The sequence below is a fragment of the Salmo trutta genome, unplaced genomic scaffold (genome assembly GCF_901001165.1).
Source record: "Salmo trutta unplaced genomic scaffold, fSalTru1.1, whole genome shotgun sequence".
Classification (NCBI taxonomy): Eukaryota; Metazoa; Chordata; class Actinopteri; order Salmoniformes; family Salmonidae; genus Salmo; species Salmo trutta.
Genome location: NW_021822911.1, coordinates 7,144,998 through 7,172,590, shown reverse-complemented (window position 1 = coordinate 7,172,590; position 27,593 = coordinate 7,144,998). Strand labels below are relative to the sequence as shown.

The 27,593-nt window shown below is 39.9% G+C and overlaps 1 protein-coding gene across 1 annotated transcript; it reads left to right on the top strand.

The window, feature by feature from the left end:
• The first annotated feature begins 105 nt into the window (after positions 1 to 105).
• On the top strand, positions 106 to 26,652 carry LOC115186441 (E3 ubiquitin-protein ligase TRIM39-like). Its single transcript, XM_029746069.1, has 9 exons — positions 106 to 146; positions 8,928 to 9,033; positions 12,775 to 12,891; positions 13,204 to 13,288; positions 13,418 to 13,531; positions 22,342 to 22,493; positions 24,724 to 24,897; positions 25,655 to 25,710; positions 26,088 to 26,652. Exons 1-9 carry the CDS (start codon positions 128 to 130, stop codon positions 26,603 to 26,605), a joined length of 1,341 nt encoding a protein of 446 aa, XP_029601929.1. The 5' UTR covers positions 106 to 127; the 3' UTR covers positions 26,606 to 26,652.
• Positions 26,653 to 27,593: the final 941 nt, after the last annotated feature.

Below are 27,593 nucleotides of genomic sequence, written 5' to 3'. Positions count from 1 at the left end.
GGGGGACCTGCCTCTAAAATGAGTCTCTCTGGGGAGAGAGAGGAGGGGGGACCTGCCTCTAAAATGAGTCTCTCTGGGGAGAGAGAGGAGGGGGGACCTGCCTCTAAAATGAGTCTCTCTGGGGAACATGACACCAAAGCTAAGAGGTGAGATGACAATTTTGTTTAAGAATTATTAAGAGTTTATTCAAAAAATGCTATTTCCAAAAAATGTCACATTTGTTTTTTTTAATCAGAAATGGTTGCTTATGGGTACCTTCAAAATTACTGTTCTCAGATTTTTAATTAATAGATTTTAGATGGGTATATATATATATTTTTTATTTATTGCAAAATGCTATAAATCCATTGTTTAGCTGGAATATAATGCTCCTATCCTGTGTATTTTACTGTATTATTTCCAAAATAAATAGCTATGAATGCACTTACTGTAAATCTCTCTGGATAAAAGCATCTGCTAAATCAGGGGTTCTCAATCCGGGGTCTGTGGAGGTACTGCAGGGGCTCCACGGCACCCTGACTGTACTCGTTGCTATGTAACACATTTGATAGCATTTTCACGACACGACCACTTTGCCTGCTCTTAATTATTGCCTAATATAATGGGAATGCATATTTTTTAACCAATTGTGATCGTTGTTACAATCAGAATTTTGACAATATTATCGTTATATCAACACACTCTTCACACCCGTTTAACAACTCTAAATAGGTTTGGCATAGTAGGCATCAAGTCCCTTAACAATAATGTTATAAGCAGCATACTAGTTATCCTATCCTCATTCTCTCATTGACGGATGCTACCTCTGTCCGGTTCTCCTCTCTTCACTCGGTGGACGGTAACTTTAGTGTTTAAACCCTCTGTGTCCATGGACCAAACTTTTTAATATTATTTTCAGAGGGGCCTCAAGTAGGCGGGACACGTCCCATTTAAAAAAAAAAATTCTGATAAAAACTAGTTCATTGCATCTACAATAGAGCCCAGTTTCATAACATTACCTTATTCCCCTATTTAGGAAGAATCATGAAAAAACATGCCTTACTTTAGGTCATTTTTCTCCCTGCCAGCTCCTGTTAGTTCTATTGAGCACCGTTGTAAAAACTCACCTTCAGAACATTCTATTCCCAACTCATTGTTCTGCATCACAAAGGCAGCTTCTCTATGGATATCAATGAAACAGGCCTACGTTCACCTTGTAGGATTAACACAGAACTTATTACTTACAGGGTTACTGCTACTTTGTGAGCACCATCCCTATTTGCTGAAGTACATGTTGTGGTGACCCACAGTACCAAACGTTAAACATTTTCTGGTCATGGTTAACCATGCTTATTTTCAGAAAAAGGTATACAACCTAAACAAAACACATGTCCCTTTCCTCTTTTTCAAGATGTGGCTGTTTAAACAGCCAGCAGACGTTTTTTATTAAGAAATAACACTTTTTTTGACTACTTGTTGTTTCTGAATGACTGCTGGGTAATTTGATATGCATCTAAATCTTCGTTCATAGGCATTGAATTGAGTGAATGCTGCGCAGGTTTACTGAGTTACAAACCAAATGGACAGGTCTAGCTCATTGATTTGTAGATCTGATGCAATTTCTACCCCAGATTATGAGCCTAGCAGGAGTTGTGAGTGAGTTATGTAGTACCCACAGAAGGCCACAAGGAGGAGCAAGAGAGTTATAAACACATACTATTTCTTGCCTTATTTATAAAGCCCTTTTTACATCAGCAGATGTCACAAAGTGCTATACAGAAACTCTAACCCTACGTATTACCTAATTAAGCCTTAACCCCTAACCCTGTTTCTAGAACACTTTTAGAAACTATTTTAGTCATAATATTATGTTGGTAAATACAATTATAGTACTAAATAGCATTTTTATTATTTTGTTCATCAAAACCTGTCTAATCTTTTAGCTTTTATTGTTTTGTTATGTTATTATATGTATTATTTCAAGACAGAACACTTGATAAACAAGACACGTGTTTTAGTTTTCAAATGTGGTTTGAACTGGGTGACCTGGTAACCTCTATGTGAAAGTCCAACAATTGGCATCGCATAGATGGGGCAGGTTTGAGACTGATCTAAAGAATTAACAAGAAAAATACACTTTATTTCTCAGCTGCTTCACCAATGTCTGTACGTGAAATTAATACCTTTTAATTGCTAAATATTTCCAATAGATGGCAGCATAAGACCACGAAACATCAGTTATAGGCTACAAGCAGCAATATGATTGACATAAAATAGCATGCAACCACAGACTATATGTCCCATGATTTTCTAAAATGGTCACTCATTACTTTAGTTAGTTATATATCTCATATTAGGGCTGTGTTGCTTTTGGGAGAGCAAATAAACAGTGACTATAGCAGGTATTAAACCCCGGGTAAATTATCACTAGTCAGAACCTCAACCTTAGTATACATGCATTATAAAACATAATCTTAATATCTGATATTGCGAGTAAACAACCTCAGAATAGAAAAGACAAGAGTGCGTCTTCCAGCCCACCAATAAATTACATCATTCAACCCTCCCTGTTAGTCAATTTACCACAACATGCCCCTCGCTTGCGAGAGAAGGCAGAGTGACTACACAAGCTTTTTAGCGGGGCTGAGTTGACTACTTGCTCGAGAAGGCAGAGTGGCTTGATGTTGGTTGATGAATTTTACAATGAATGTACTATGAAAGTAAGTTTTTCTCAACCAGAGGTGTCTGAATTAATGTTCAGGCTTATTGGTAATCGTAATATTAATGAAGTATAATTTCAAAACATGAGCATAAAAACAGGTAATAATAAATATGAATGATCATTATATGACTGCACAGCAATCTGTTAAATGCTTTTCAGTCCTTCCTCTTGTGTTAGCAGTGTGTAAAGGGACAGAAAGAAGCTCACACAGGAGTTTTCCTGTGAGGGTAGTGGTGGTGTATCCAGGGAGAACTAAACTAATCTTCTGAAATGTCATTTGTGGTCTTATGCTGCCATCTATTGGAATTATGTAGCAACTGCAGTAGTACTGAATAATGTTTAATTCCTTACTAAAGTAGTAATTACTCAGAATTGCAAAATATAACATTTTCTAGTTCATTTTATCACTTACAACCATAAAATAACAATTTATAGCATAACAAACAATGAATCTGACTTAAACATTATCTGCCAAAGTAACAGCGCTGTAGACAAAGAAGAGCTCTCGAGTAGGTACCAACACTTTCAATGGCCATTTTCTCAAACGTGAGGTTACAAGTTTATCAACGTTCAAAGCAGAATTACTTTCCCATTGTTCCTCAACTGTGGTGTATGATATACACCACCGTACCTTCTCCGCTGCGCAATCTGGTTTCCGAGCTGGTCACCTCAGCCACGCTCAAGGTAATAAACGATATCATAACCGCCATCGATTAAAGACAGTACTGTGCAGCCGTCTTCATCCACCTGGCCAAGGCATTCGTCTCTGTCAATCACCGTATTCTTATCGGCAGACTCAACAGCCTTGGTTTCTCAAATGACTGCCTCGCCTGGTTCCCCAATAACTTCTCAGATAGAGTACAGTGCATCAAATCGGAAGGCCTGTTGTCCGGACCTCTGGCTGTCTCAATGGGGTTACCACAGGGTTCAATTCTCGGGCCGACACTTTTCTCTGTATATATCAATGATGTCGCTCTTGCTGCTGGTGATTCCCTGATCCACCTCTACGCAGACAACACCATTCTGTATACATCTGGCCCTTCTCTGGACACTGTGTTAACAAACCTCCAAATGAGCTTCAATGCCATACAACACTCCTTCCGTGGCCACCGAATGCTCTTAAACACTAGTAAAACTAAATGCATGCTTTTCAACCGATCGCTGCCCGCACCCACCCGCCCACCTAGCATCACTACTCTGGATGGTTTTGACTTAGAATATGTGGACAACTACAAATAGGTGTCTGACTAGACTGTAAACTCTCCTTCCAGACTCATATTAAGCATCTCCAATCCAAAATTAAATTTTTAATCGGCTTCCTATTTCACAACAAAGCCTCCTTCACTCAAGCTGCCAAACATACCCTCGTAAAACTGACTATCCTACCGATCCTCGACTTCGGCCATGTCATTTACAAAATAGCCTACAACACTCTACTCAGCAAAGTGGATGCAGTCTATCACAGTGCAATCCTTTTTGTCACCACAGCCCAATATACCACCCACCACTGCAACCTGTATGCACTCGTTGGCTGGCCCTCGCTACATATTCGTCGCCAGACCCACTGGCTCCAGGTCATCTATAAGTCTTTGCTAGGTAAAGCTCCGCCTTATCTCAACTCACTGGTCACCATAACAACACCCACCTGTAGCACGCGCTCCAGCAGGTATATTTCACTGGTCATCCCAAAAGCCAACACCTCCTTTGGGCGCCTTTCCTTCCAGTTCTCTTCTTCCAATGACTGGAACGAATTGCAAAAATCACTGAAGTTGGAGTCTTATATCTCACTCACTAACTTTAAACATCAGCTATCTGAGCAGCTTACCGATCACTGCAGCTGTACATAGTCCATCTGTAAATAGCCCATCCAATCTACCTACCTCATCCCCATATTGTTTTTATTTATATTTTTGCTGTTTTGCACAACAGTATTTCTACTTGCACATCATCATCTGCTCATCTATCACTCCAGTGTTAATTTGCTAAATTGCAACTACTATGGCCTATTTATTGCCTTACTTCCTCATGTCATTTCCACACACTGTATATAGACTTTCTATTGTGTTATTGACTGTACGTCCGTTTTATCCATGTGTAACTCTGTGTTGTTGTTTGTGTTGCACTGCTTTGCTTTATCTTGGCCAGGTCGCAGTTGTAAATGAGAAGTGTTCTCAACTGGCCTACCTGGTTGAAAAAAAGGTGAAATAAAATAAAAATAAAAATAAAATACCATTTTCTAGCGCTGAGTCTCTAATTTTATCCAATGTAAAAAATCATAATTTCAATTTTTGCTACATGAGACCGAATTGAGCCGGTCGGTCACATTTGACTGTATAAAACCTAGCAGTACTACTGATTTCTCTGAGAGTGAGAGATATATATTATTATTACTGTATAAAACCTAGCAGTACTACTGATTTCTCTGAGAGGCAGATATATATTATTACTGTGTTAAACCTAGCAGTACTACTGATTTATCTGAGAGTGAGGCAGATAAATATTATTACTGTATAAAACCTAGCAGTACTACTGATTTCTCTGAGAGAGAGACAGATGTATATTATTACTGTATAAAACCTAGCAGTACTACTGATTTCTCTGAGAGTGAGGCAGATATTAATTATTACTGTATAAAACCTAGCAGTACTACTGATTTCTCTGAGAGTGAGGCAGATATATATTATTACTGTATAAAACCTAGCAGTACTACTGATTTCTCTGAGAGTGAGGCAGATATATATTATTACTGTATTAAACCTAGCAGTACTACTGATTTCTCTGAGAGTGAGGCAGATATATATTATTACTGTATAAAACCTAGCAGTACTACTGATTTCTCTGAGAGTGAGGCAGATATATATTATTACTGTATTAAACCTAGCAGTACTACTGATTTCTCTGAGAGTGAGGCAGATATATATTATTACTGTATAAAACCTAGCAGTACTACTGATTTCTCTGAGAGTGAGGCAGATATATATTATTACTGTATAAAACCTAGCAGTACTACTGATTTCTCTGAGAGTGAGGCAGATATATATTATTACTGCATAAAACCTAGCAGTACTACTGATTTCTCTGAGAGTGAGACAGATGTATATTATTACTGTATAAAACCTAGCAGTACTACTGATTTCCCTGAGAGTGAGGCAGATATATATTATTACTGTATAAAACCTAGCAGTACTACTGATTTCTCTGAGAGTGAGGCAGATATATATTATTACTGTGTAAAACCTAGCAGTACTACTGATTTCTCTGCGAGTGAGGCAGATATATATTATTACTGTATAAAACCTAGCAGTACTACTGATTTCTCTGAGAGACAGATATATATTATTACTGTATTAAACCTAGCAGTACTACTGATTTCTCTGAGAGTGAGACAGATATATATTGTTACTGTGTAAAACCTAGCAGTACTACTGATTTCTCTGAGAGTGAGACAGATATATATTATTACTGTGTAAAACCTAGCTGTACTACTGATTTCTCTGAGAGTGAGACAGATATATATTATTACTGTGTAAAACCTAGCAGTACTACTGATTTCTCTGAGAGTGAGACATATATATATATTATTACTGTATAAAACCTAGCAGTACTACTGATTTCTCTGAGAGTGAGACAGATATATATTATTACTGTATAAAACCTTGCAGTACTACTGATTTCTCTGAGATTGAGGCAGATATATATTATTACTGTATTAAACTTAGCAGTACTACTGATTTCTCTGAGAGGCAGATATATATTATTGCTGTATAAAACCTAGCAGTACTACTGATTTCTCTGAGAGTGAGACAGATATATATTATTACTGTATAAAACCTAGCAGTACTACTGATTTCTCTGAGAGTGAGACAGATGTATATTATTACTGTATAAAACCTAGCAGTACTACTGATTTCCCTGAGAGTGAGGCAGATATATATTATTACTGTATAAAACCTAGCAGTACTACTGATTTCTCTGAGAGTGAGGCAGATATATATTATTACTGTGTAAAACCTAGCAGTACTACTGATTTCTCTGAGAGACAGATATATATTATTACTGTATTAAACCTAGCAGTACTACTGATTTCTCTGAGAGTGAGACAGATATATATTGTTACTGTGTAAAACCTAGCAGTACTACTGATTTCTCTGAGAGTGAGACAGATATATATTATTACTGTGTAAAACCTAGCTGTACTACTGATTTCTCTGAGAGTGAGACAGATATATATTATTACTGTGTAAAACCTAGCAGTACTACTGATTTCTCTGAGAGTGAGACATATATATATATTATTACTGTATAAAACCTAGCAGTACTACTGATTTCTCTGAGAGTGAGACAGATATATATTATTACTGTATAAAACCTTGCAGTACTACTGATTTCTCTGAGATTGAGGCAGATATATATTATTACTGTATTAAACTTAGCAGTACTACTGATTTCTCTGAGAGGCAGATATATATTATTACTGTATAAAACCTAGCAGTACTACTGATTTCTCTGAGAGTGAGACAGATATATATTATTACTGTATAAAACCTAGCAGTACTACTGATTTCTCTGAGAGTGAGACAGATGTATATTATTACTGTATAAAACCTAGCAGTACTACTGATTTCCCTGAGAGTGAGGCAGATATATATTATTACTGTATAAAACCTAGCAGTACTACTGATTTCTCTGAGAGTGAGGCAGATATATATTATTACTGTGTAAAACCTAGCAGTACTACTGATTTCTCTGCGAGTGAGGCAGATATATATTATTACTGTATAAAACCTAGCAGTACTACTGATTTCTCTGAGAGACAGATATATATTATTACTGTATTAAACCTAGCAGTACTACTGATTTCTCTGAGAGTGAGACAGATATATATTGTTACTGTGTAAAACCTAGCAGTACTACTGATTTCTCTGAGAGTGAGACAGATATATATTATTACTGTGTAAAACCTAGCTGTACTACTGATTTCTCTGAGAGTGAGACAGATATATATTATTACTGTGTAAAACCTAGCAGTACTACTGATTTCTCTGAGAGTGAGACAGATATATATTATTACTGTATAAAACCTAGCAGTACTACTGATTTCTCTGAGAGTGAGACAGATATATATTATTACTGTATAAAACCTAGCAGTACTACTGATTTCTCTGAGAGTGAGACAGATATATATTATTACTGTATAAAACCTAGCAGTACTACTGATTTCTCTGAGATTGAGGCAGATATATATTATTACTGTATTAAACCTAGCAGTACTACTGATTTCTCTGAGAGGCAGATATATATTATTACTGTATAAAACCTAGCAGTACTACTGATTTCTCTGAGAGTGAGACAGATATATATTATTACTGTATAAAACCTAGCAGTACTACTGATTTCTCTGAGATTGAGGCAGATATATATTATTACTGTATTAAACCTAGCAGTACTACTGATTTCTCTGAGAGGCAGATATATATTATTACTGTGTTAAACCTAGCAGTACTACTGATTTCTCTGAGAGGCAGATATATATTATTACTCTGTAAAACCTAGCAGTACTACTGATTTCTCTGAGAGTGAGACAGATATATATTATTACTGTGTAAAACCTAGCAGTACTACTGATTTCTCTGAGACTGAGGCAGATATATATTATTACTGTATTAAACCTAGCAGTACTACTGATTTCTCTGAGAGTGAGACAGATATATATTATTACTGTATAAAACCTAGCAGTACTACTGATTTCTCTGAGAGTGAGGCAGATACATATTATTACTGTATAAAACCTAGCAGTACTACTGATTTCTCTGAGAGTGAGACAGATATATATTATTACTGCATAAAACCTAGCAGTACTTCTGATTTCTCTGAGAGTGAGGCAGATATATATTATTACTGTATTAAACCTAGCAGTACTACTGATTTCTCTGAGAGTGAGGCAGATGTATATTATTACTGACAGATGTATAGCATTTAGCAAAATAAACATGATTTTTTTTCTCTCTGAAATGAAACATCAAGTGAAAGACTTTAAACTAATACATGTCTGTCATTGATCAACCCAATGTAATGATTAGATAGTGAAAAAACACCCATCTCATTCATAATTTCTTTAAACAATAAAAGCTCTTTTACGAACATTTCTGAAAAGTGACATATAGCGTTTTGGAATCTGAGCTCAGAGTAGATGAGAGATGTAATGTTTGTCTCTGTTGTGTTGAAGCCCAATCAAGCAGGAGACCAGCCTCCCCAGTATCCAGCTGTGAGAGTGACAGGTCTATGAGTCCTCCTCCAAGGTTTAGAGAGGGAGAATTTTCTACTGAACAAAGGTAAGAAGCTTCCCTTGTAAGAAGTCCCTTGTTTCTATCAATTTGAATCAATTGCAAAGACATTGGCAACTTCGTATTTGTAGTCAACTTTGTTCTGAATTGATTGGCGGTCACAAAGAGACGGTTAAACCATGTGATTCTATGTTTAGCAGAGATCTTCTGTGTATAAAGTCATGCGGAAAGGCAAAAAACAATCTCACGACTCACTCAGCTGTTCTATGAGTGGTCTGAGACAGGAGGTAGATTACTCAGCTGTTCTAGTGGTCTGAGGCAGGAGGTAGATTACTCAGCTGTTCTAGTGGTCTGAGACAGGAGGTAGATTACTCAGCTGTTCTAGTGGTCTGAGGGAGGAGGTAGATTACTCAGCTGTTCTAGTGGTCTGAGACAGGAGGTAGATTACTCAGCTGTTCTAGTGGTCTGAGACAGGAGGTAGATTACTCAGCTGTTCTAGTGGTCTGAGGCAGGAGGTAGATTACTCAGCTGTTCTAGTGGTCTGAGACAGGAGGTAGATTACTCAGCTGTTCTAGTGGTCTGAGACAGGAGGTAGATTACTCAGCTGTTCTAGTGGTCTGAGACAGGAGGTAGATTACTCAGCTGTTCTAGTGGTCTGAGACAGGAGGAGGTAGATTACTCAGCTGTTCTAGTGGTCTGAGGCAGGAGGTAGATTACTCAGCTGTTCTAGTGGTCTGAGACAGGAGGTAGATTACTCAGCTGTTCTAGTGGTCTGAGACAGGAGGTAGATTACTCAGCTGTTCTAGTGGTCTGAGACAGGAGGTAGATTACTCAGCTGTTCTAGTGGTCTGAGGGAGGAGGTAGATTACTCAGCTGTTCTAGTGGTCTGAGACAGGAGGTAGATTACTCAGCTGTTCTAGTGGTCTGAGACAGGAGGTAGATTACTCAGCTGTTCTAGTGGTCTGAGACAGGAGGTAGATCACTCAGCTGTTCTAGTGGTCTGAGACAGGAGGTAGATTACTCAGCTGTTCTAGTGGTCTGAGACAGGAGGTAGATTACTCAGCTGTTCTAGTGGTCTGAGACAGGAGGTAGATTACTCAGCTGTTCTAGTGGTCTGAGACAGGAGGTAGATCACTCAGCTGTTCTAGTGGTCTGAGACAGGAGGTAGATTACTCAGCTGTTCTAGTGGTCTGAGACAGGAGGTAGATTACTCAGCTGTTCTAGTGGTCTGAGACAGGAGGAGGTAGATTACTCAGCTGTTCTAGTGGTCTGAGACAGGAGGAGGTAGATTACTCAGCTGTTCTAGTGGTCTGAGGGAGGAGGTAGATTACTCAGCTGTTCTAGTGGTCTGAGACAGGAGGAGGTAGATTACTCAGCTGTTCTAGTGGTCTGAGACAGGAGGAGGTAGATTACTCAGCTGTTCTAGTGGTCTGAGACAGGAGGTAGATTACTCAGCTGTTCTAGTGGTCTGAGACAGGAGGAGGTAGATTACTCAGCTGTTCTAGTGGTCTGAGACAGGAGGTAGATTACTCAGCTGTTCTAGTGGTCTGAGACAGGAGGAGGTAGATTACTCAGCTGTTCTAGTGGTCTGAGGGAGGAGGTAGATTACTCAGCTGTTCTAGTGGTCTGAGACAGGAGGAGGTAGATTACTCAGCTGTTCTAGTGGTCTGAGACAGGAGGAGGTAGATTACTCAGCTGTTCTAGTGGTCTGAGACAGGAGGAGGTAGATTACTCAGCTGTTCTAGTGGTCTGAGACAGGAGGTAGATTACTCAGCTGTTCTAGTGGTCTGAGACAGGAGGAGGTAGATTACTCAGCTGTTCTAGTGGTCTGAGACAGGAGGTAGATTACTCAGCTGTTCTAGTGGTCTGAGACAGGAGGTAGATTACTCAGCTGTTCTAGTGGTCTGAGACAGGAGGTAGATTACTCAGCTGTTCTAGTGGTCTGAGACAGGAGGTAGATTACTCAGCTGTTCTAGTGGTCTGAGACAGGAGGTAGATTACTCAGCTGTTCTAGTGGTCTGAGGCAGGAGGTAGACTACTCAGCTGTTCTAGTGGTCTGAGACAGGAGGTAGATTACTCAGCTGTTCTAGTGGTCTGAGACAGGAGGTAGATTACTCAGCTGTTCTAGTGGTCTGAGACAGGAGGTAGATTACTCAGCTGTTCTAGTGGTCTGAGGGAGGAGGTAGATTACTCAGCTGTTCTAGTGGTCTGAGACAGGAGGTAGATTACTCAGCTGTTCTAGTGGTCTGAGACAGGAGGTAGATTACTCAGCTGTTCTAGTGGTCTGAGACAGGAGGTAGATCACTCAGCTGTTCTAGTGGTCTGAGACAGGAGGTAGATTACTCAGCTGTTCTAGTGGTCTGAGACAGGAGGTAGATTACTCAGCTGTTCTAGTGGTCTGAGACAGGAGGTAGATTACTCAGCTGTTCTAGTGGTCTGAGACAGGAGGTAGATCACTCAGCTGTTCTAGTGGTCTGAGACAGGAGGTAGATTACTCAGCTGTTCTAGTGGTCTGAGACAGGAGGTAGATTACTCAGCTGTTCTAGTGGTCTGAGGCAGGAGGTAGATTACTCAGCTGTTCTAGTGGTCTGAGACAGGAGGTAGATTACTCAGCTGTTCTAGTGGTCTGAGACAGGAGGTAGATTACTCAGCTGTTCTAGTGGTCTGAGACAGGAGGTAGATTACTCAGCTGTTCTAGTGGTCTGAGGCAGGAGGTAGATTACTCAGCTGTTCTAGTGGTCTGAGACAGGAGGTAGATTACTCAGCTGTTCTAGTGGTCTAAGGGAGGAGGTAGATTACTCAGCTGTTCTAGTGGTCTGAGACAGGAGGTAGATTACTCAGCTGTTCTAGTGGTCTGAGGGAGGAGGTAGATTACTCAGCTGTTCTAGTGGTCTGAGACAGGAGGTAGATTACTCAGCTGTTCTAGTGGTCTGAGACAGGAGGTAGATTACTCAGCTGTTCTAGTGGTCTGAGACAGGAGGTAGATCACTCAGCTGTTCTAGTGGTCTGAGACAGGAGGTAGATTACTCAGCTGTTCTAGTGGTCTGAGACAGGAGGTAGATTACTCAGCTGTTCTAGTGGTCTGAGACAGGAGGTAGATTACTCAGCTGTTCTAGTGGTCTGAGACAGGAGGTAGATTACTCAGCTGTTCTAGTGGTCTGAGGGAGGAGGTAGATTACTCAGCTGTTCTAGTGGTCTGAGACAGGAGGTAGATTACAAACGTTTCCAAGTGCAACGTTAATAACAATGGTTTAGTTAAACAGCTCAGAGATTTACGATGATCCTAAGAAGATTGTAATGATGAACTTGGCCTTAAGATGCTTTTGGGAAACCAGATCCTGCATAAATACATCTGCTAAATGACGAAAATGTGAAATGTAAATGTTTTACATACAGACCTCATATTATTGTATTGAATTATTATTTTTAAATATTGATGTCACAAGTGTATCATTTGTACAGTTCTTTATTAAAATGTATTTATTTGTTACATTTGACTGTGTTAAATCTAGTAGTACTACCTATGTAGCAGTTTGCAAAAAAAAACATTTGTTTCTCTGAAATGAAGTGATAGATTATAAACAAAGACATGTCTGTCATTGAACAACCCCATGCCATGATTAGTTTGTGAGAAAACAACCATTTATTTGAGAATATCTTTAAACAATAAAAGCTAATTTACAAACATTTCTGAAAATGGATATATAGCGTTTTGGAATGAAACTGTTGTTTCCCCATCTGAACTCAGGTTGGATAAGAGATGTAATGTTTGTCTCTGTTGTGTTGAAGTCCAATCAAGCAGGAGAGACCAGCCTCCCCTGTACCCAGCTGTGTGTCCATGAAGAGTGACTGGTCTATGGGTAGGCCTATACAGTTTAGAGAGGGAGACTTTTCTACTGAACAAAGGTAAGAAGAACTCATGGGTCATGTTCAGTGAGTTAAACAACACTGTCTCTAGTCATTTCTCCTCTCCCATTTTCCCATTTCTTTTGGTTGTTTTCGTAATCCATAGGCTAATACTTTAGTCCATTTTCATAGTCCTAAAACAGTGTGTGTGTGTGTGTGTGTGTGTGTGTGTGTGTGTGTGTGTGTGTGTGTGTGTGTGTGTGTGTGTGTGTGTGTGTGTGTGTGTGTGTGTGTGTGTGTGTGTGTGTGTGTGTGTGTGTGTGTGTGTGTGTGTGTGTGTGTGTGTACTGTAATCTCATATTTTGTCCACAGAAACCAACAGGAGAGATCAGAGTCAGAGATTCTCAGTGGTCAGTCTTCCCAGAGTCATCAAATAGACCTGGCCTCCATATTCAGTGTATGTGGTCCTGTTATGTACATTTGTTTTTGTTTATCTCAAGTAAATTTGATCTGTCAATCATTCTTTAATGTGTTAATGAAAAAGCATTTATTATTTTGCTTAACTTATTTACTTGATTTATTCCAGTTGCTTGAAGCGAAAATGATGACATTTGTGAAGAACGAGTTGAAGATGTTCAAGAGGATTCTTAGTCCTGAACTCCCAGAAGGCTTTGAGAGTCAGAAGCAGGATAGGGAAGTGGTGGACACTGAAGATGAGAAGCAGGAGAGCAGTGCCAGAGAGGGGGCTCTGAAGATCACACTGCACGTCCTGAGGAAAATGAACCAGAAGGAGCTTGCTGACACACTGGAGAAATGTAAGATCTGTCTGCCTCATGTTGAATGCTGTTTTATAACATTTAAAAGCTGTAGCTAAAGTACAGCTAAAGTAGCGGTGTAACTCAATGATATTGTAGCAGCCTTAACACTGTTAGGTTCAAATTTTTTTGAGTAAATAACTCACAGACACTAGAGAAGCTTAAGCAAGTTTCTTCCCAGAGGGTCATTACAGCTGTAATTCAGACAACAACAAAAAAACATTTCACACAGCACTGATATTTAACCGTTCCTCATAGTCTCCTCCTACACATCTGTACAAACATTGTTCTTTACTGCTAGGCAGGACACTAGTGATACGGGCATGAACTTTAATTTCTCCCTTAAGGTGACCTGACCTGACCTCAACCCCCTCCATCACTAATCTGACCATTTCTTGCCCTTCTTTGTCATCTCTATCCATTACAAAGGATCTCTGCTGTTACGTGACACTTCCTACGGCTCCAATGGGCTCTCAGAGCCCGGGAAAAAGTTAAATGACGTAATTCAAAGCCTGGCTGAAACACACGAGCGCTTTTGCTAAGTGGTCTATCAGAGGACAAAGGGCTTAGGCTCGTGCACTGGCCGCCCCGACTTTCTGTTTTTCCCTCTATTTACCGAAACACAGATTCCCGGTTGGAATATTATCGCTTTTTTACGAGAAATATGGCATAAAAATGTATTTTAAACAGCGGTTGACATGCTTCGAAGTACGGTAATGAAATATTTAGAAATCTTTTGTCACGAAATGCGCCATGCGTGCGACCCTTATTTACCATTCGGATAGTGTCTAGAACGCACGAACAAAACGCCGCTGTTTGGATATAACGATGGATTATTTTGGACCAAACCAACATTTGTTATTGAAGTAGAAGTCCTGGGAGTGCATTCTGACGAAGAACAGGAAAGGTAATCAAACTTTTCTAATAGTAAATCTGATTTTGGTGAGTGCTAAACTTGGTGGGTGTCTAAATAGCTAGCCCTGTGATGCCGGGCTATCTACTGAGAATATTGTAAAATGTGCTTTCACCGAAAAGCTATTTTAAAATCGGACATATCGAGTGCATAGAGGAGTTCTGTATCTATAATTCTTAAAATAATTGTTATGTTTTTTGTGAACGTTTATCGTGAGTAATTTAGTAAATTCACCGGAGGTTTGCGGGGGGTATGCTAGTTCTGAATGTCACATGCTAATGTAAAAAAGCTGGTTTTTGATATAAACATGAACTTGATTGAAGAAAACATGCATGCATTGTATAACATAATGTCCTAGGGTTGTCATCTGATGAAGATCATCAAAGGTTAGTGCTGCATTTACATTTACATTTAAGTCATTTAGCAGACGCTCTTATCCAGAGCGACTTACAAATTGGTGCATTCACCTTATGATATCCATTTAGCTGTGGTTTTGTTTTTTGTGACATTATATGCTAGCTTGAAAAATGGGTAGTCTGATTATTTCTGGCTGGGTACTCTGCTGACATAATCTAATGTTTTGCTTTCGCTGTAAAGCCTTTTTGAAATCGGACAGTGTGGTTAGATTAACGAGAGTCTTGTCTTTAAAATGCTGTAAAATAGTCATATATTTGAAAAATTGAAGTTTTCGGATTTTAGAGGAATTTGGATTTCGCGCCACGCCCATCATTGGATATTGGAGCAGGTGTTCCGCTAGCGGAACATCTAGATGTAAGAGGTTATTAACTTCTGATGTAGACCCTCCACTATATACCTTCCTCCTATAACCATTACCTTCTGGTGTAGACCCTCCACTATATACCTTCCTCCTATACCCATTAACTTCTGGTGTAGACCCTCTAAACCTCAGCACTCCCTCAGTGACATGAATAAGTATCTTTCATATTCTCAAAACCCAACAACACAACACCTTGTGACCTCATCAAGTAGCAGCAGGGATGTGTTGTGGTGATTAATTTAGAGAGTGAGAGGAAAGAGAGAGACAACATTAATAATCCATCAATAATACCAATAATAATATAATCAGTCACACCAGTCTGTAACGCATTATGAAAACATTTACACATTTATACAGTCAGCTAAGAGAATAAATGATTATACTTTAAAACTTTATAACAGTCCTACAATACTGTAGGCATTAAAACAGACGTAATATTAATATCCTCTGTGTTATTTCTAGATTCAGATGATCCTGCTGTGATTTGCCAACGTGAACTCAAATCTAATCTAAAGAAGAAGTTTCAATGTGTATTTGAGGGGATCGCTAAACAAGGAAACCCAACACTTCTCAATAAGATCTACACAGAGCTCTACATCACAGAGGGTGGAACAGGACAGGTCAATAATGAACATGAGCTGAGACAGATTGAGACAACAACCAGGAAACAAGCAAGACCAGAGACTGCAGTCAAATGTAACGACATCTTCAAACCCTTAACTGGACAAGACAAACGTATCAGAACTGTGCTGACAAAGGGAGTCGCTGGCATTGGAAAAACAGTCTCTGTGCAGAAGTTCATTCTGGATTGGGCTGATGGAATAGCAAATCAGGATGTCCAATTTGTATTTGCATTCCCTTTCCGGCAGCTGAATTTGATGAAAGAGTACAAACACACTTTCATTGAACTTCTCAATCACTTCTCAATGGAAACCAAAGAATCAAGAATCTCCAACTACGACAAGTACAAAGTTCTGTTCATCTTTGATGGTCTGGATGAGTGCCGACTGCCCCTAGACTTCCAGAAGAACAAGATCTGTTGTGACGTCACAGAGTCAACCTCAGTGGATGTTCTGCTGACAAATCTCATCAAGGGAAATCTGCTTCCCTCTGCTCTCCTCTGGATAACTACCCAACCTGCAGCAGCCAATAAGATCCCTTCAGGGTGTGTTGACCAGGTGACAGAGGTACGAGGGTTCAATGACCCACAGAAGGAGGAGTACTTCAGGAAGAGATTCAGTGATGAGGATCTGGCTAGCAGAATCATCTCACACATAAAGACATCAAGGAGCCTCCACATCATGTGCCACATTCCAGTCTTCTGTTGGATTTCTGCAACAGTCCTTGAACACATGCTGAAACATAAGAGAGAAGAGATGCCCAAGACACTGACTGAGATGTACACACACCTTGTGGTGTTTCATACCAAACAGAAGAATGAAAAGTATCTTGGGAAAGAAGAGACAGGTCTACACTGGAATAAAGAGAGCATTCTGTCACTGGGAAAACTGGCTTTTCAGCAGCTAGTGAAGGGCAATCTGATTTTCTATGAAAAAGACCTGAAAGAAGTTGGCATTAATGTCAATGAAGCCTCAGTGTACTCAGGATTATGCACACAGCTATTTAAAGAGGAATATTCGCTGTACCAGGACAAGGTGTACTGCTTCGTTCATCTGAGCATTCAGGAGTTTCTGGCTGCTGTATATGTGTTCCTCTCATTCATGAACAACAATGAGAATTTAATGGCCGAACCGCAATCAACATCCAGGAACCTTTCTGCGCTGTTCAGAGACAAGCCTGAAGTTACTGTCTACAAGAGTGCTGTGGATAAAGCCATACAAAGTGAGACGGGAAACCTGGACCTTTTCCTCCGCTTCCTTCTGGGCCTCTCACTGGAGTCCAATCAGAAGCACTTACAAGGTCTATTGACAAAGACAAGAAGCAGCTCAAAGACCCATGAAGAAACAGTCAATTACATCAAGGAGAAGATCAGGGAGAATCCCTCTCCAGAGAGGAGCATCAATCTGTTCCACTGTCTGAATGAACTGAATGACCATTCTCTAGTGGAGGAGATCCAAAGCTTCCTGAGCTCAGGAAGTCTCTCAAAATCCAACCTGTCACCTGCACAGTGGTCAGCTCTAGTCTTTGTGTTGCTGACTTCAGAAAAGGAGCTGGATGTGTTTGACCTGAAAAAATACTCCAGATCAGAGGAAGGTCTTCTGAGGCTGCTGCCAGTGGTCAAAGCCTCCAGAGCTGTTCTGTGAGTACATAAAATGACATTTAGGTACAAATCATCAGGAAGAAATATTCAGTTTAGAGTAAAATATGCATTATAATAGGTGTATAATATTATTTTGAAAAACATATTGAATAAATGCATTGATTTTCACATTAGTATAACATTATGACCATACAATTCTAGGAGACGGAAAATGAATCTATATGTTGTTTGGGAGATTAAACCAAATGCATCTGCCATTGTCCTTCTACACTACTGGTGTTAAATTAACAGTGTGTTTGTGAAGTCATGATGATCTCTTTGTCAGGCTGTCAGGCTGTGGAGTCACAGAGGAAGGCTGTGCTTCTCTGGTCTCAGCTCTGAAGTCAAACCCCTCACACCTGAGAGAGCTGGATCTGAGTAACAGTGACCTGAAGGATTCAGGAGTTAAGCTGCTCTCTGCTGGACTGGGGAATCCCCACTGTAAACTAGAGACTCTGAGGTTAGTATTATCAGATATGAAAGTACTTTATGTATGTAGTTCTCCCGTTGAAAAAGTCGTAATTATTCAGACATATTCACTAATAGTGTATTAAAGTAGTCATAACTTTAGTATTTGGCCCCATATTCTATGCCTGCAGTGATTACATCAAGCTTGTGATTCTACTAACTTGTTGACTGTATTTGCAGTTTGTCTTGGTTGTGTTTTGGATGTTTTTCATAATAGAAACTGAATGGTGAATAATGTCCTGTCATTTTGGAGTCACTTCACTTGTATTGTCAGTAAGAATAGAAGATGTTTCTGAACAGTTCTACATTCATGTGGATGCTACCATAATTATGAATAATCATAAATGAATCATGAATGATGATGAATGAGAAAGTTACAGAGGCACAAAGATCATTCCCCCTCTGTTATTGGTAATGGTGAGAGGTTAGCATGTTTTGTTGTAGCCTCTGTTATTGGTAATGGTGAGAGGTTAGCATGTTTTGTTGTAGCCTCTGTTATTGGTAATGGTGAGAGGTTAGCATGTTTTGTTGTAGCCTCTGTTATTGGTAATGGTGAGAGGTTAGCTGTTTTGTTGTAGCCTCTGTTATTGGTAATGGTGAGAGGTTAGCTGTTTTGTTGTAGTCTCTGTTATTGGTAATGGTGAGAGGTTAGCATGTTTTATTGTAGCCTCTGTTATTGGTAATGGTGAGAGGTTAGCATGTTTTGTTGTAGTCTCTGTTATTGGTAATGGTGAGAGGTTAGCATGTTTTGTTGTAGCCTCTGTTATTGGTAATGGTGAGAGGTTAGCATGTTTTGTTTTGGCCTCTGTAACTTTCTCACTCATTATTATTCATGATTCATTCATGATTTTTCTTAATCATGGCATCATCAGAATTAATTTATTATTGTTTAGAAACATGTTATCTACTCTCTTTTACAGAAAATTACTCCAGTCATTATCCACCATTTTGTTATTGGGCAAAACACAACCAAAACAAACTGCAAATGCAACCAACGAGTTTACGACCAAATAAACTTCTGACTACTTTAATACACTATGAGTGAGTTGGTCAGAGTACTTATGACTTCTTCAAATGGGGAGACTGGAAACATAAAGTGTTTTCATTTTTAATCGTGAAACAGATACAGTTGAAGTCGGAAGTGTACATACACTTAGGTTGGAGTCATCAAAACTCATTTTTGAACCTCTCCACAAACTTCTTGTTAACTTACTATAATTTTGGCAGGTCGGTAAGGACATCTACTTTGTGCATGACACATGTCATTTTTCAAACAATTGTTTACAGACAGATTATTTCACTTATAATTTACTGTATCACAATTCCAGTGGGTCAGAAGTTTACATACACTAAGTTGACTGTGCCTTTAAACAGCTTGGAAAATTCCAGAAAATGATGTCATGGCTTTAGAAGCATCTCATAGACTAATTGACATAATTTGTATGTATTTCAAGGCATACCTTCAAACTCAGTGCCTCTTTGCTTGACATCATGGGAAAATGAAAAGGAATCAGCCAAAATCTCAGAAAAAAAATTGTAGACCTCCACAAGTCTGCTTCATCCTTGGGAACAATTTCCAAACGCCTGAAGGTAACACGTTCATCTGTTCAATCAATAGTACGCAAGTATAAACACCATGGGACCACACTGCCGTCATACCATCCCAACTGTGAAGCACGGCGGTGGCAGCATCATGTTGTGCGGGTGCTTTGCTGCAGGAGGGACTGGTGCACTTCACAAAATAGATGGAATCATGAGGCAGGAAAATTGTGGATATATTGAAGCAACATCTCAAGACATCAGTCAGGAAGTTAAAGCTTGGTCACAAATGGGTCTTCCAAATGGACAATGACCCCAAGCATACTTCCAAAGTTGTGGCAAAATGGATTAAGGACAACAAAGTCAAGGTATTGGAGTGGCCATCACAAAAGCCTGACCTCAATCCTATAGAAAATTTGTGGCCAGAATTCTTCCAACAATTGTTTACGGGCAGATTATTTCACTTATAATTCACTGTATCACAATTCCACTGTGTCAGAAGTTTACATACACTAAGTTGATTGTGCCTTTAAACAGCTTGGAAAATTCCAGAAAATTATGTAATGTCTTTAGAAGCTACTGATAGGCTAATTGACATCATTTGAGTCAATTGGAGGTGTACCTGTGGCTGTATTTCAAGGCCTACCTTCAAACTCAGTGCCTCTTTGCTTGACATCATGGGAAAATCAAAAGAAATCAGCCAAGACCTCAGAAAAAAGATTGTAGACCTCCACAAGTCTGGTTCATCCTTGGGAGCAATTTCCTAACGCCTGATTGTACCACATTAATCTGTACAAAGAATAGTACGGAAGTATAAACACCATGGGACCACGCAGCCGTCATACCGTTCAGGAGGAGACACGTTCTGTCTCCTAGAGATGAACGTACTTTGGTGCAAAAAGTGCAAATCAATCCCAGAACAACAGCAAAGGACCTTGTGAAGATGCTGGAGCAAACAGGTACAAAAGTATCTATATCCACAGTAAAACGAGTCCTATATCGACATAATCTGAAAGGTTGCTCAGCAAGGAAGAAGTCACTGCTCCAAAACCACCATAAAAAAAGCCAGACTACAGTTTGCAACTGCACATGGGGACAAAGATCGTACTTTTTGGAGAAATGTCCTCTGGTCAGATGAAACAATACAAGAACTGTTTGGCCATAAAGACCATCGTTATGTTTGGAGGAAAAAGGGGGATGCTTGCAAGCTGAAGAACACCATCCCAACCGTGAAGCCCGGGGTGGCAGCATCATGTTGTGGTGGTGCTTTGCTGCAGGAGGGACTGGTGCACTTCACAAAATAGATGGCATCATGAGGAAAGGAAAATTATGTGGATATATTGAAGCAACATCTCAAGACATCAGTCAGGAAGTTAAAGCTTGGTCACAAATGGGTCTTCCAAATGGACAATGACCCCAATCATACTTCCAAAGTTGTGGCAAAATGGCTTAAGGACAACAAAGTCAAGTTATTGGAGTGGCCATCACAAAGCCCTGACCACAATCCTATAGAAAATTTGTAAACAAAACTGAAAAAGCTTGTGCGAGCAAGGTGGCCTACAAACCTGACTAAGTTACACCAGCTCTGTCAGGAGAAATGGGACAAAATTCACCCAACTTATTGTGGGAAGCTTGTGGAAGGCTACCTGAAAAGTTTGACCCAAGTTAAACAATTTAAAGGCAATGCTACCAAATACTAATTGAGTGTATGTAATCTACTGACACTCTGGGAATGTGATGAAATAAATAAAATCTGAAATAAATAATTCTCTCTACTATTATTCTGACATTTCACATTCTTAAAATAAAGTGGTGATCCTAACTGACCTAAGACAGTGTCACAGAATATGTTGTGGTGTTGCAGGGAAGACCAAAATGCAGCGGAGTTGTGGATACTCATATTTTAATTACCAAAAAAAGAGTAAAGCATCCACTTGACAAAATAATAAATGATACCCACGAAACAGTTTTGCAGGCTCACCAACGCAGTGCAAAAACAACTACCCACACAACCAAGTGACAAACATACTCCTACATATATGACTCCCAATCAGGAACAACGATCCCCAGCTGTTCCTGATCAGGAGTCACAAGACCAACACAGAACATTCACACACACACACAAGACTGCCACGTCCTGACCCCAAAACTACTACAACAGCTCCATCTGCTGGTCAGGACGTGACAGACAGGGAATTTTAACTAGGATTAAATGTCAGGAATTGTAAAAAAGTGAGTTTAAATGTATTTGGCTAAGGTGTATGTAAACTACCAACTTCAACTGTATGTATTAAAATAACCTCAAATAAAAGGTGACATTATATACTGTCACCTCATATGAAACATTTGATCTGAAATCCGAAATGTTGGAGTATAGAGGCACATTTCAAATGTTTGCTTCACTGTAAAAATAGATATGGTGTGGACTGTATACTCAATACAATCTAAATCTGATACCTCACTGTCTGTCTTCTGACTGATACTGCTTTTTAAACGGGTCTGGTCAGTCTACTCAAATATTTGTACCATACATGTTTCTATCTGCAGGCAAAACTTTGATCATTTGTCATTTTTAATAATGATACATTAATTTACAAATAGATATGAAAGGTTTCAGGACACTGATATATCTGAATGTGTTGAAAAAATATACTGCCACTATTTTCACCACCAAAGCATAGCAGTGTGATTTTAATATGATTTGACTCTTTGCAGGCTGTCAGGCTGTGGAGTCACAGAGGAAGGCTGTGCTTCTCTGGTCTCAGCTCTGAGGTCAAACCCCTCATACCTGAGAGAGCTGGACCTGAGTAACAATGACCTGAAGGATTCAGGAGTGAAGCTGCTCTCTGCTGGACTGGGGAATCCCCACTGCAGACTGGAGACTCTGAGGTCAGTATTCCTGTAGTTGGTCAACAACTGATAACTGTTCACCAGATCCACATGTGTTTACCAGGCACACATAGTCCACACCATATGTGTTTGGACAGTGAAGCTTACAGTTTTAAATGTGGTGCTCTGCTCCAGCATTTTGGATTTGAGATGTTTCATATTAGGTGACAGTACAGAATGTCACCTTTTATTTGAGGGTATTTTCATACATATCTGTTTTACCGTTTAGAAATTAAAGCACTTTCTGTACGTAGTTCTCCCATTTGAAGAAGTCTTAATTATTTGGACAAATTCACTTATATTGTATTAAAGTAGTCATAAGTTTAGTAGTTGTACCATATTCCATGCCTGCAGTGATTACATCAAGCTGTGATTCTACTAACTTGTTGAATGCATTTGCAGTTTGTCTTGGTTGTGTTTTGGATGTTTTTCCTAATTGAAAATGAATGGAGAATAATGTCCTGTCATTTTGGAGTCACTTCACTTGTATTGTCAGTAAGAATAAAAGATGTTTCTGAACACTTCTACATTCATGTGGATGCTACCAAAATGATGAGTAATCATGAATGAATCATGAATAATGACGAATAACAAAGTTATAGAGGCACAAAGATCATACCCCCTCTGTTATTGGTAATGGTGAGAGGTTAGTATGTTTTGTTGTAGCCTCTGTTATTGGTAATGGTGAGAGGTTAGCATGTTTTGTTGTATCCTCTGTTATTGGTAATGGTGAGAGGTTAGCATGTTTTGTTGTAGACTGTTATTGGTAATGGTGAGAGGTTAGCATGTTTTGTTGTAGTCTCTGTTATTGGTAATGGTGAGAGGTTAGCATGTTTTGTTGTATCCTCTGTTATTGGTAATGGTGACAGGTTTGCATGTTTTGTTGTAGTCTCTGTTATTGGTAATGGTGAGAGGTTAACATGTTTTGTTGTAGCCTCTGTTATTGGTAATGGTGATAGGTTAGCGTGTTTTGTTGTAGCCTCTGTTATTGGTAATGGTGAGAGGTTAGCATGTTTTGTTGTAGTCTCTGTTATTGGTAATGCTGAGAGGATAGCATGTTTTGTTGTATCCTCTGTTATTGGTAATGGTGAGAGGTTAGCATGTTTTGTTGTATCCTCTGTTATTGGTAATGGTGAGAGGTTAGCATGTTTTGTTGTATCCTCTGTTATTGGTAATGGTGAGAGGTTAGCATGTTTTGTTGTATCCTCTGTTATTGGTAATGGTGAGAGGTTAGCATGTTTTGTTGTAGCCTCTGTTATTGGTAATGGTGAGAGGTTAGCATGTTTTGTTGTATCCTCTGTTATTGGTAATGGTGAGAGGTTAGCATGTTTTGTTGTAGCCTCTGTTATTGGTAATGGTGTGAGGTTAGCATGTTTTGTTGTAGCCTCTGTTATTGGTAATGGTGAGGTTAGCATGTTTTGTTGTATCCTCTGTTATTGGTAATGGTGTGAGGTTAGCATGCTTTGTTGTAGCCTCTAACTTTTTCACTCATTACTATTCATGATTCGTTCATGATTTGTATTTATTCTGGCATCATCAGGATTCATTTAGTAGTGTTTAGAAACATGTTATCATAATCACTTAGACAGAATATTAATCCAGTCATCATCCACCATTCAGTTACTATTGGACAAAACACAACCCAAAACACAACCAAAACAAACTGCAAATGCAACCGAGTTTACAACCAAATACTAAACTTTTGACTACTTTAATACACTATTAGTAAATTGATCAGAATACTTATAACTTCTTCAAATAGGGGGACTAGATACATAAAGTGCTTTAATTTCAAAACGGTAAAACAGATATGTATTAAAATACGCTCAAATAAAAGGTGACATTATATACTGTCTCCTCATATGAAACATTTGATCTCAAATCCAAAATGTTGGAGTATAGAGCCACATTTAAAATGTTATCTTCACAGTCAAAATAGATATGGTGTGTACTGTATACTCAATACAATCCAAATCTGATATCTGACTGTCTGTCTTCTGACTGATACTGCTTTTTAAACTAATCTGGTCAGTATTTGTACTATACACGTTTCTATCTGCAGGCAAAACTTTGATCATTTGTCATTTCTAATAATGATACATTAATTTATGAATAGACATGGCAGGTTTCAGGACACTGATATATCTGAACATTTAGAAAAATATACTGCCACTATTTTCACCACCAAAGAATAGCTGTGTGATTTTTTTAATGATTTGACTCTTTGCAGGCTGTCAGGCTGTCTAGTCACAGAGGAAGGCTGTGCTTCTCTGGTCTCAGCTCTGAGGTCAAACCCCTCACACCTGAGAGAGCTGGACCTGAGCTACAATCACCCAGGAGACTCAGGAGTCAGACTGCTCTCTGCTGGACTGGAAGATCCACACAGCAGACTGGAGAAACTCAAGTATGTAGAGGGTTTATGTCAATGTTCATATCAGACATGTTTGACTTATCAGGCTAGTTAAGACAAACATTCTGACCACCACTTGGACAAAGTTATATGCTGACTGTGTGTGTGTGTTTGTGTGTGTGTGTGTGTCTCCAGTGTGTGTGTGTGTGTGTGTGTGTGTGTGTGTGTGTGTGTCTGTGTCCAGTGTCTGTGTGTCTGCAGTGTCTGTGTGTCTCAGACTCAGTGAGACACTGGACACACACACACACTGGACGGACACACACACACACACCGGAGACACACACAAACTGGAGACACCCACACACACACTGGACACACACACACTGGAGACACACACACACAGCGGAGACACACACACGCTGGACACACACACACACACACACACACACACACTGGAGACACACACGCTGGACACAAACACACGCTGGACACACACACACACACACAAAAACACAGGAAACACACATACACACACTGGACATACACACACGCACTGGACACACACACACACACAGAAAACACATTTGCTTGAAGTTATTTGCTATATATCCGTGTGTGTGTGTGTGTGTGTGTGTGTGTTTGTGTGTGTGTGTGTGTGTGTGTGTGTGTGTGTGTGTGTGTGTGTGTGTGTGTGTGTGTGTGTGTGTGTGTGTGTGTGTGTGTGTGTGTGTGTGTGTGTGTGTGTGTGTGTGTGTGTGTGAGTTCAGGTGTATCCCTCAATGACTGTCTGTTTTTCTGCTTACCGCTACAGTGTGGAACATGGTGGAGAGAACAGAATGAAACCTGGGCTTAGAAAATGTGAGTGTTGACTGCTGTGAAGAATATGACTAAGAATAAGTCTTAATTCAAGTTAAGTCAAAGACCACCATCATTACTGACTTGGTCATGTTAAATATCATCTGTAGTTCTACAGAAGCAGAAATCAGGGACACCAAAGTTTACAAAGAGTTGATATGACAATGTGTGTGTGTGTGTGTGTGTGTGTAATTAATGTGAATAAGTGTGTATTATATTACCATACAGTTTAACATGTGATCATTCAACAAGTCTCAAGTTACCTTAACTTCTCCTTTTGATACCTACAAACATCTACATTAAATTAATTAGTGAAAAGTGAGTTAACATTCTAATGTGAATGATGACGATTTCTAATATTGTGTCTGGTTTCATCCATCAGATGTCTGATCTCACACTGGACCTAAACACAGCAAACAGACGCCTCTCTCTGTCTGAGGAGAACAGAAAGGTGACATGTAGGAGAGAGGAGCAGCCGTATCCTGATCACACAGAGAGATTTGAGGACTGTGGACAGGTGCTGTGTAGAGAGGGTCTGACTGGGCGCTGTTACTGGGAGGTAGAGTGGAGTGGGAGAGCGGCTGGTATAGGAGTGACATATAAAGGAATCAACAGGAGAGGAGGGGGTAAGGACTGTTGTCTTGGATACAATGACAAGTCCTGGAGTCTGTTCTGCTCTGACAACAGTTACATTGCCAGTCACAATAATAATCACACTACCATAGACGTCCCCTCCTCCAGCTCCCACAGAGTAGGAGTGTATCTGGACTGGCCAGCCGGCACTCTGTCCTTCTATAGAGCCTCCTCTGACACACTGACCCACCTGATCACATTCACCTCCACATTCACTGAGCCCCTCTATCCAGGGTTTAGGGTTTATGATGACTCCTCAGTGTCTCTGAAATAATAACCTGACACACACACACTGGACACACACACACACACACACACACTGGACACACACACACACACACACTGGACACACACACACACACACACACACACTGGACACACACACACACACACACACTGGACACACACACACACACACACACTGGACACACACACACACACACACACACACACACACACACACACACACACACACACACACACACACACACACACACACACACACTGGACTAACAACCACACGCTGCACTCACACACACACGCTGCACCAACACACACACTGGACACAGACACACACACACACTGGACTCATACACACACTGGACTCATACACACACTGGACACACACACACACTGGACACACACACACACACTGGACAAACAAACACACTGGACACACACACACACACACACACACACACTGGACACTCACACACACACACACTGGACACACACTGGACACACAAACTCTCTGGACACACTATCTCACACACACACATGTGCGTCTTCTTCAAACACACACTCACACTGGACAATCACACACACTGGACAAACACACACACACACACACACACACACTGGACAAACAAACACACACACACAGACACACACACACACACACACACACACACACACACACACACACACACTGGACAAACACACACACACATTGGACAAACAAACACACACACACACACTGGACAAACAAACACACACACACACAGTGGACACACACACGCTGGACACACACACTCACAGGACAAACAAACACACACTGGACAAACACACACACACACACACACACACTGGACAAACAAACACACACACACAGACACACACACACACACACACACACACACACACACACACACACACACTGGACAAACACACACACACATTGGACAAACAAACACACACACACACACTGGACAAACAAACACACACACACACAGTGGACACACACACGCTGGACACACACACTC

Excerpts from the sequence above, each read along its gene's own strand:
- LOC115186441 (XM_029746069.1), top strand. Across the intron at positions 12,892-13,203 it reads GACTTTTCTACTGAACAAAG|AAACCAACAGGAGAGATCAG; the intron begins GTAAGAAGAACT and ends TTTTGTCCACAG. Across the intron at positions 13,289-13,417 it reads ACCTGGCCTCCATATTCAGT|TTGCTTGAAGCGAAAATGAT; the intron begins GTATGTGGTCCT and ends GATTTATTCCAG.